Source organism: Physeter macrocephalus, chromosome 18 (assembly GCF_002837175.3).
Source record: "Physeter macrocephalus isolate SW-GA chromosome 18, ASM283717v5, whole genome shotgun sequence".
NCBI lineage: Eukaryota > Metazoa > Chordata > Mammalia > Artiodactyla > Physeteridae > Physeter > Physeter macrocephalus.
The window spans coordinates 95531723-95543133 of NC_041231.1; the positions used below are offsets into that span (position 1 = coordinate 95531723).

General features: G+C 41.0%; 1 protein-coding gene across 1 annotated transcript in view; it reads right to left on the reverse strand.

The window, feature by feature from the left end:
• Positions 1-3647: 3647 nt before the first annotated feature.
• Positions 3648-11411, reverse strand: part of STMND1 (stathmin domain containing 1) — a 32672-nt gene continuing 24908 nt past the window's right edge. Inside the window, exons 4-5 of the mRNA XM_007129173.3 lie at positions 5160-5291; positions 3648-4464 (exon numbers count right to left, since the gene is read on the reverse strand). Of these exons, the coding sequence (XP_007129235.1) occupies positions 4180-4464; positions 5160-5291 (417 nt within the window). The 3' untranslated portion in view covers positions 3648-4179. The remainder of the gene's footprint in view (positions 4465-5159; positions 5292-11411) is intronic.

Sequence of the window (11411 nt, forward strand, 5' to 3'; positions counted from 1 at the left end):
GAACCCGTGTCCCCTGCATCGGCAGGCGGACTTGCAACCACTGCGCCACCAGGGAAGCCCTATTATTTTTAAGAAGCAAACACAAGTGACACAGAGAGACCGTAAGGGTCATCTCTCACTGTTTATTTTAAAATAATGCCCTTGGGCTTCCCTGGTGGCGCAGTGGTTGGGAGTCCGCCTGCCGATGCGGGGGGCGCGGGTTCGTGCCCCGGTCCGGGGGGATCCCGCGTGCCGCGGATTGGCTGGGCCCGTGGGCCGTGGCCGCTGGGCCTGCGCGTCCAGAGCCTGTGCTCCGCGGCCGGAGAGGCCGAGGCGGTGAGAGGCCCGCGTACCGCAAAAAAAAAAAAAATAAAAAATAAAATAAAATAATGCCATTTATCGATCTCCTGAGACAAAGATTCCACCATCCTACAGGAAGGCGCTGTACACACAGGTTTATGTGGGTGCAAAAGTGATCTATCTGCTGACACCCCATAGCATTATATATCTTTAGAATGCAGCATTTACTGTATAATTACTCCTTCAAATACGAGCTATTTACTGATAATGAAATAACAAAGACAGAAATAGGCACAGTCATAAATTACTGGTAGTCACTATAGCAACACCCTATAATAAATTCTATTTTTGTCCTTGTGATTGCAAAATTACTTTTGTTAACATACGAATCTTACATTGTGTATCTTTTAAATATACGTGAAATATTTTAAAATACGCCTTTAAAATATTATTTTAAATAAATATGTTATCCGTAAGTTTTTTTTCCCCCAGAAAAACTGGAGGATTTTTACTAGATATCAATGTACCTTTTATTAGACACAGCAAGGCCATCTTTCACAAGGAGATCAATACAGGCATGTTTTCAGCCGCCCTCAATTAAAATGCTTACAAAGATGTTTATCTAATCCCATCTTCTGACTCATAACTTTCCTGAAGGTTGTGGTTTGGTTTTAATTGAAGTACGCTGGTGATGTTCAAAACTTTGTTTTAAGAATGAGAAACCCAATTATGTTATTTCAATAGATAAAATTAACATTATTCCCAGAGGCAATATTTTAGAAATCTCAATCCTTTAACGTTCAGTGTGAATCATCTTTAAAAAAGAAAGTTGATCATGGAAAAAAGTCACATTTACATTTGAGGTTGTTGGTTTTGTTTTGTTTGGTTTTGTTTGTTCGTTTTTTAAATTTTGCAGAGATGGGGTTAACGGCTCATTAGAGAGAGAGCGGATTCAAAAACAAGTGTCCTGACCAGTTGATGCTAGTGGCTCTGGGAAGGTGGGAAGCGCCTACAGTCTCGGAGCCTCCTCTTCACCCCTAAACCCTGAGAAGGTTTTACGAGTAGTAACACGCCTAGAGTGTTAGGGCAGTTCCCAGAATCCAGGTAACTCATCGTCCCTCCATCCTGTTAAAATGGATGGTCTTGCTAAGAAAATATATGGCTTATCGTTTAGGGTGTGTTAGTACTTGCCATGTTTCACTCTATATATAGAGAGAGAGGTTTTCAAGCCAGGGTATCAGTGATAATGCTCACATCTATATTGTATATATTTTAACTCAATAAACATGTCTTCCAAGCCACTATAAATAGCATGGGCAAGAGCATAAGATTTCAAGAGAAAGTGTTATTTGGGTATTTAGCAAGTTTGAGGATTGATTTAACTTACAAGAATTACTAAAATTTGAACTGAATGTACTTTTGGTCATTTAAATTTTATTATTTGCAGAGATCTGCATGATAGTCCAACTTTTCCTAAGTGTCCCAGTACAATCATTTTGTATTAGTAAATCATCAGCTGATCTAATATTTCATAAGATTGGCACATGCCACCACGAGATCATCTCCATAGAAAAAGCAACGGACAGATGAAAAACATCATGTTGCCCACGTAGGATTTTATATAAATAATATGCTATAAATATTGCGGCATATTCTAGTTTGCACAGTACTTTTAAACATTATTTCATTTGGCATTACTCCGGGAAAATGGCGATCCCAAATTAACATATACAGTAAGTCCCCTACATACGAACGAGTTCTGTTCCGAGAGCGCATTGGTAAGTCCAATTTGTTCCTAAGTCCAACAAAGTTAGCCTAGGTACCCAACTAACACAATCGGCTAAATAGTACTGTACTGTAATAGGTTTATAATACTTTTCACACAAGTAATCCATAAAAAACAAACAAAAAGTAAAGAAAACATTTTTAATCTTACAGTACAGTACCTTGCAAAGTACAGTAGTACAGTCCAACAGCTGGCACACAGGGGCTGGCATCGAGTGAACAGGCAAGAAGAATTACTGACTGGAGGAGGGAAAGGAGGAGGGAGATGGTAGAGCTGGAGGATCCTCAGCAACAGGAGACGGAGGGCGAGCTGCAGTGTCACTCACTCCTGACACTGATGGAACGCATGTTCACATCTTTGAAAGCTCTCAACTAGAACGTTCGTATGCAGCAGACTTACTGAAAGGTAAAAGAGGTCCAGGGAGCCTAAAGGACTTTCCAAGGTACCACCGTAAGAAGTAGACTGGTTCTTAAAGGTTTTGGTTCTGGGATGAGTTTGGAAAGAAGCCCCCTCCACCACCACCATCATACTTCACTGCTGCAGGAGTCCTCAGTCCTACAAGCTATAGGCAGATGAGGTGTCCATCTGCAACATCCCAAAGGGAATGTACAAACAGGAGGTACACAGTGGTCTTCTGCTCAAATCAGCACTGCCATGCGTTCCCAGGGAAACAAGCCATCTCCTGGGGCTGTCCTCCAGCTTCTGGAGGATATATGGGTATACTGATTTATCCACAGAAGAAACCTATACACACCCTGTATCATGTGCCATTCACTTTCCAAGGTACAAAACTGCAACCGTGATCAAGACAGACCCATCCTCGGTCCTGTTAGAACTGACACATCTAGCGGTAAAGATGGACACGCACCCGGTAATTCCAAAAGAGGGTGACAAGTGTGACACTGAGTAATCCGGGCTGCCAAAAGGCAACTAGGAGAGAGGGCCACCAACCCAGACCAGGGGCCTCAGAGGAAGTGCTGTCTGAGTGGAGACGCGAGAAACCAGAAGGCATTAGTCAAGTAAAGCAGTGAGACGGGGAGAGGGGAAGGAGGGAACAGCATGTGCAAAGACACAAAGACACAGAGTGTGACGAGCTAGAAGGTCTGCAGGAGTGAGTTACGAAAGCTGAGAGTCTTACCAGTCAGAAGAAGAAGGCTGGACTTTACCTTGACCATAAAAGGAAGCCAACAAAGGGTTTCAGCAGAAGACCACTGAATAGGGAGTTAAGACTCTGCCTTCCCAATGCAGGGGGCCTGGGGTTCGATCCCTGGTCAGGGAACTAGATTCCACGTGCCACAGTGAAGATCCCGCATGCCACAACTAAGACCCGGCGCAGCCAAATAAATAAATAAATATCAAAAAATAAAAAAGAAGGCCGTTGGATAAATACTAAGAAGACTGTTGTAGTAATATAACTGAATAATGGTCGGGTGGTCTGAACAGGTAATGACAGGGGAAAGTATGAAAAGGGATGCAAGAGATCTTCATAGACTGTAGACGCATAAGACCTGATAACTTTTTCATATGAAGAAAACTCCATACCTCATTTAATTCTGAGAAGTGGATATTGCTTCTTTAGGCTATATGGATGAAACTATAATTCAACCAACTTCAGGATATTACTTTAATCACAACACAGCACAAAGAGAATCAGAAAAAAACACACCTAAACACAGAGCATAAGAAGTATACAGATCCTTAAAATACTTAACACAAATCCATACAATTTGTCTTAAAGGACCCTCAGAGGGCAGACACAGCCAAGGGGCAGGAGCCAAAAAGAAGGATTTCATTTGGCACAAATACATTAATGGAAGCTGAAAGGTGCTCATAAATGAAAGACATTGTCACATGTTTGAAGCCACATGGGAGGAGAATGACGACTCTATAAAACCAAAGCTAGTCAAATCTTCCTCTTCTTTTTTTTAAGCTAACATAGCCATTTAGTTTACTCAGCTAAGCTCCAGCCCAGGCAGCTCGCACAATCATTCCTAAACCCAAGGCGCATCCCAGTGGGTGAGGGGTCAGACAGTCAAAGAAAACATGAGACATACTAAGAAAGTCACACCTGGGGGAAAAGATGCCTTTTCACGAAATTCACATAAAACGGCTCATTAGAATACGTCATCTGCTTGGTGGTAAGACATGTCTGACTCCACGACCCCGATACCTTCGTACCTGCAGTTTCTATCATTTGAGGTTGTATCTCTTTTACTCTTCTTCCTTTTCAACGGCTTTCCTTCCGGCAGGTCAGAGGGTTCAAACGCGGCACAGCTCACAGTTTTAAGTCCTTTGGCAAACGGAGCCTCCTTCCCACCCGCTTCAGCTGAATCTGAATGAGGGGCTGGGGGCAGAAGTCGGTCACTCCGCAGCCTTCTTCTAATTTCTTCTTCTTTAGTCTGAAAAGCAGTATTAAAGAGTGAAAACGAGTCCGAGCGACTTTCTCCAAGCTCTCATTACTACTGCCTGTAATGAACATTCCTGGCTTTCCTATTTCATTATGCAATCATTCGACAAACAGAGGTTGAGGAATTACTGTTGAAGAAGACAGAGCCAGCCGCCAGCCCCCACCCCATACCCTCCAGACACCCTCCAGACATACCCTCACAGGGCTATGGTCTAGTCCTTGCTCCCTGAGAGGCCAAGTAGAGACACGGAAGTAAGGGGTGTCTGTCAGACCAAAGCTGGGAAGGCTGGTTCCCGGCAGAAGGGCAGACACAGGGTTTATGGGGACCACGTGTGTGTAAATGTTGCAGAAGTTGTCTGAGGGTCTGCACGGCCTCCTCTCAGCTCCCATCCTCCACCTGGGACCTCCTGCCACCCCTGGCCCCAACTGAAGTTTCTCTTTTTTTTAATAGGAAAAAAACACCATACTTAATTCTCAGAAGTGGATATTGCTTCCTTAGGCTACATGGATGAAACTGTAATTCAACCAACTTCAAGATAGTGCTGCATTTCTTCATCACACAAAGAGAACTTAAAAAAACCAAACATACAGCATAGGAAGCATAGAGATCACTAAAAGAATTAATACAGTCCACGCAATCTGTCTTAAAGCTGGCCGGCAGCGCCCCTCACGCGAGACCTGGGCTACCTTCCTGCGCTCCTCCACTGCCTGCATCTTCTCTTCTATGTCCTTCATCATGAAATCTTTTACTTCCTTTTTGATTTTAAGTTTTTTCAGCCTGGCTGGTGGCTTTCTCAGCAGCTTCTCAGTCGTGCTTACCTGCAGAAAGACACTTTTTTAAATGCAGAAACAAATGTATTTATTAGCAGAGGAGAAAGATAAGAGAGAGAGAATAAACATTGTTTAAGGTTTTAGTCCTAAAAATCTAAACAGATTTCTGGATAGATTTGTAAAAACAATTATGTGAAAACTGGTTAACAACTGAACTCATCCCTAAAGACTTTATGCCTGGTAACAACAGAACTAATTCCTAAAGAAAAAAATATCTATTCGATGTCTAGGAAAAAACAGGCTATTATCAAAAAACATGAAAGAAACATGCAGTGATGGAGGAGCGCTCTTGAGAAGTAAAAAAAAAAAACCTGGAGAACAAATACAAGATGGGAAAAGGTGGCGAACGAATGATGCATTTGTAGTTCAAAGTAAAACGTTAAACCCCATGATTTTATAATATTCCGTAAGCTACAAATGACTTTCATTTGGGGTCGAGATTAGTTTTAGGACTTTTGGTCTCGTGAAGGAGAGAATTGACACTGGTCTTTGCTGTCAGTACTTTACAAATGTTTTCACGACAACAGAAAAAAACCCATACTATTTCCTGATTGACTACCCTTTATGTGTTTAGAGCAGTGATAATGACTTTGATTATAATTTCTAGTTATTAAAAAAGGTTTAACTGTTGTAAAGGGTTTATAAAGTCTAATTTTAAAAAAATTGGTTTTTTAAAATAATATACCTTGGTTATAAAAAAAATTAAAATGATACAGAAATAGTCCCCTAATTCTCTGTTTAACCAGCTGGCCCCCAATCCCACTCATCAGCATGAACCATTTTAAAGAGTTTGGTGTGTGTCTTTCCAGACATTCTCTGTGCACATATATCTATATACACATATATTAACAGTGCATGTCCAACCAATCAATGGGATTATACCATATACAGTTTTGCAATTTACTTTCTTCATTTAATTTAATATGGACATCTTTCTAGGTCAGTATATAAAGAGTTATTAAACTGTCTTAATGAACACCAAGCCTTCATTATAAAATGAACCAAAACAGGCAGACCTCATTTTATTGTGCTTCACTTAATTGTGCTTCACAGATATTTTGGTTTTTTGTTTGTTTTTTTTTTACAAATTGAAGATCTGTGGCAACCCCGCATCGACCAAGTCTGTTGGCGCCATTTTTCCAACAGCGTTTGCTCACTTTATGTCTCTGTGTCACATTGTGGTTAATTCTTGCAGTATTTCAATTTTTTTCATTATTATTATATTTGTTATGGTGATCAGTGATCTTTGATGCTACTATTGCAAACCGATAACGACTCAATGAAGGCTCAGATGATGGTTAGCATTTTTTAGCAATATTAAGTATTTTTAAATTAAGATCTGAACATTGTTTTATTAGACATAATACTATTGGACACTTAACAGGCTACACTATAATGTAAACATAACTTTTATATGCCCTGGGAAACCAAAAAATTCATGTGACTCGATTTATTGTGATATTTGCTTTATTGCAGTGGCCTGGAACCGAACCTGCAATATCTCCAACTAGGTACTCCTGTATTGTTCTAGATAATTTCTCTAAAGACTTTTAAAGACAAAGGAGCTATTGCTATCCCTTGTCATATCGAAAAGACTGTCTCTTCGGATTGCAATACTGTAGTTACTGAGAAAGTAAATTACACAAAGAGAGACAGTTCAGCATAGCAGGAAAGGGTACCAGACAGAGGCACATACAGCCCTGGGTTTGAATCCTGGCTTGTCATGGTGTGGCTCTGCACGAATTCTTAAACTCTGTAAGCCTTCCCTTCCTCATTTATAAAATAGGTTTTATTTCACAGGATTTTTTTTAGAAAAAAGAGGAAAATCTTTGCCAACTTGGTCTAGCAGCCAGATCACTTCTCTGGTTGAGGCACTGACTGGTGCACCTCTCCTGCCACGTCTGGCACAGAGAAGCGAGGCCCAGCCACCAGTGGTCAGAACAGAGCAGGTATAGCGGGATGGGCCACGACCCTGGATCGGCCAGGGGAGGAGTGGTGCCTGCCGAATGGCGTGCCAGGGTCGGCAGAGACGCAGCCCCTAGGGATTTCCAGGTGGTAGTGCGAACTCTTCGGGCAAAGGAGGGCACTCAGCCCATAGTCAAGGAGTACTGGGATGTACAGCCGGTAGGAGAGTAGGAAGAGGCAGAAGAAGAGGAGGAGAGAGTGGAGGAGAATGAGGAGGCGGAGGATGAAGAGGACGAGGACGCGGAGAGATGAGGGAGAGGATGAGATTTACGTGGACCAAGGAGAAGAGGAGGACGACCCTACTGAGGGCAGGGTACTAGATTCTGCTGCTGATTTTAAATTGGGATTTTCTTCCGCCGACTTATGATCCCAAAGTCCGTATGGTTCTAAAGGAGAGAGTGGATATCAATATGAAAACGCTGATGAAGAGGAAGAGGGTGGACGTGAAAAACCAGAAGAAGGACTTAAAATGGACATGGTCTCAGCAGAGGGCAGCTCTGGAGAATACAGTTGGAAGGCATAAAAAGAAATGGACAGCAAAAGAAAAGATGAATTTGTTCTTCATGGATAGTCTAGTTTTCACTAGCCCAAAATAACAATTTTGTTTCAAAGTTCAACACCCCAGAATGATATTAACTGACGTCTGACTTTACTCTTACCTTTTAGAGATAAATTTAACAGTATTGTTCACATTGAAAATAAAAGCTTGTTTGAAATGAAAAAAATAAATAAATAAAGAGGAAAGTATACAGTAGCCACTCAATAAGTGGTAATTACTTATTCAGTGAAAACAGTGACTTTTTTCAAGGACAGCACACAGAATCACAACCAAATACAGTTTTTGTCATGAAGGGGAGAAATGAGACTCAGAATCACAGGGGCCAGCAGGCAGGGGGCCTGGGCTCTGTTTAACCCCGGGTCTACTGCTAATACCCACTGTGTGACCTGACACAAAGCACTTCTCTTTGGACTCACTTTTCTCAAAATTATACCATATACGCTCCTCTGCAACTTGCTGAGGACGGCTAAGGTTCCTTCCAGCTTTAAAATCTATGATCCTTGGAAAGAATCCTTCTAAAGGATAAACATTTATTAAAGTTCTGGTTCAGTTGCAGCCTTCAGACAGTTTTATGTGATGAGAAACTTTTCACTACAGGAAAACTGGGAGATGTTTGTCAAAGCAAGTTCCCCCTCCCCCATCCTCGTGTTATTTTTTATGACAATTGGCTTTTAGGCTCCCTGCTGACAAAAGCCATCTGCTGAAAAGACGGGACATGCTTGCTATGGAGGCTCAATTAGAGATACTGTGAAATTAGGATGAAACAGTTTTTTGGGGAAGTTCACTCATAGAGGGCTAACAGAGAATGGAATAGTCATCTAAGATCCAATAAAGCAAGTCTCCATCAGGCTTACATAGGAGTCTGAGCCTTGATTTAAATCATGAGATCAACAGTTTCAAGAGAGCTTGGGCTTTCTGGTTTGGGTGACCTCTTCCTGTGGCTTTATCCCAAAATGATGCAGAAGAAATCATGTACTTCCTCTCCCTTGTGGAAGTTAATCCTACCTGTGCAGCCCTTGTCCTTTCCTGAGTTTGACACTTTAAAGAAAAGCACTGAAAGACCTGAGGAAAGCTATCTGTATTCTTTACCACTGGATTTTATAAAGTCAGGAGTTACCAATTGTTGGCACTTAAAACATGATAGCATTATATGATCACATTATACGTAGAGAGGTGCTACCCACAGAAACTAAAAAAAAAAAAAAAAAAAATTAACTTTAAAACCTATAGAAGTTACTAGTTCAATTATTCTCTTTAAGAACACCAGCAGGGGATGGAACAACCAAAGATGCTGTGATAAGAAGTGGATCTCGTTTCTAGCCAACCTGCTTGTATACATTACTTCCTGCATCCACTGTGTCTTCCTCAGAGCTTTCCTAGTTAGTTATTGACTGACAGATAAACCTACCCTGGCTATGTTCTCTTAATAGGAGTCTTGTGCATAGAATAAGCCAAAGTTTCTCACAACAGATCTGTCGCTCCTGCTCTGCCACTGTTAAGACCTCCTAAGATGGTCACTCTGAGCGTTAACTGCCATCATTTTGTCTTGACCCTGGTCAACTTCCTCCTCCTTAGAAGACTCCCCATGAGGTTCAGCAAATAATATTACAGACTCTGATACATTGTCAACAAACTCCCTAACTGCACTAAATGTTATCAAGGACAGAGGTTGCCTGGAAAAGGGAATCAACTTGGACTAGAGACAGAAGGGATCAACAGAGGGTTGAGAGTCTTGTGTAGGGAAACCAGAATGGGAGAAATGAGTTTGGATGAAAAACACCTAAAGTGGATAATGCCGATGTGGATAAATGAGAGCCACTCCCATCTCTTTAAAGAGATCTGTACCAATCCATACCTGCATTTACATGTGTATATAAAACTAATATACATTTATAATACAGCCACTGGAGTCTGAGTAGAATGTTTTAAAATATACTGGAAGATTCACTTAGTCTGATAATTTAGCTTCTTAACATCGTATTACGTATCATTATAATTCTTTCTGAGTGAGCGTAACATCTATTAGCGCGAATGTGCTTGCAGGCACGGGGGCTATGGAATGGCTGTAGTACTGGGTAAAAAGCAGATGATGAAAAAAATTAAGAAAAAAGACGATGGGGACCCTGTGGACACAGATACTGCTGTGGATTTCTAGGAAGAGACTAGCTCATAGGGGAGTCCCCTTTTCAGCATCCTGTACTATATTTCACTCTAAATGATAACTGAATTAAAGATAACAACCTGGCTAAGACAGGGACAGATCTATGTCTAAAATTCCCTTAGTACTTATGTATAATATTGGTCTACATAAGGAGCCTTGTTTTTAAGTATTCTCACTTTTATTGTTCTGGTTTTTTCTCATAATATTTCATTTAAAGTTTTTTTAAAGCAATGAAGAAATGGTGTTCACATGTCTGATTGGATTCATCATATTGTAGTATCTGCTGACATAAACATCCCTTTTTCTGACTAGCCCCTTTTTGTTTCCTTTGGCTCTTTGTTTCTCAGTTAAAAGTATTAACTGTCTCCTAATATTTTCATTTTCAGTTCTTCAATATTCATTCTCATCTTTTTGTATTGGCCTCAGAACTTTCCCCCGAATATTCAAGACATCTGGTGCCTGACACACATGTTCTCAGCTACACCTGGATTGAAAGAGACTTTACCTGTGACACTGAGCAATTATATCTCTTCATTTCCATACGCTTCCTGGGTATCATCTTAGTCCTATAGTGAACACATGTTCTATTTTCAGGAATATTTTAGGACTCCCTTTCACAGTGAATGGGGGATTTCAGTTGCGAAAGCTTTAACCTTTCCCAGCTGGATAATGAATTTGAGGGCTTGGTGTACGTTTTTATTGAAACTTCATGGCAGTGGTTCTCAGCCTGGGCTGCTCACTGGAATCACCTGGGAGCATCAAAAGCACCACATTCTGGGCCCACCCCAAGCCATTGGTCCCAGGAGTTTTGAAAGTTTCCTGGGTGATGCAAATGTACAGGTTAAGGACTGCACTAGGCAATAAGATGCACAGCTGTGCATTACAGCTCAGGCCTGTTGCAAGTCTGGCTTTTGTTGGCCATCTTGGCCCAATTCCAAAGCAAAAAAAAAAGAAAAAAAGAACTGTGTTATTCTTGCCTACCTTTGCAGTCCTGTCACATTTTAATCCTTTTGAGAACACTCCACCTACGCCCCTGACAACCATTCTATTTCTACATAATACGAATATGAACACAACCTTCATCTTTGGCTCTCTTAATGATGTTATTGAAAGTCAAGGCTGTAGTTTTCATTTTTCAATAGATACGTTTCCTTAACAATGTAGCTTATATTAATTAACCTTGCTGGTGCCCTTGCAAGGTCCGAGTCTGAATTCATTCATCTCTGGCACTAGAATCACTGAAAAATGTTTTAATGTTACTCCCACTGACGTGAGCATCAAGGGTCCACAGCATCTCTCTTCAGAAGGCTTGCTTAGCTACTGAATGTTCCCACAATCTATCCTCCTCCAGATGGCTCTCCTGTCTTTTCTTTTTTTTTTTTTTTTTTTTTTGAATTTTTGAATTTTATTTTATTTATTTTTT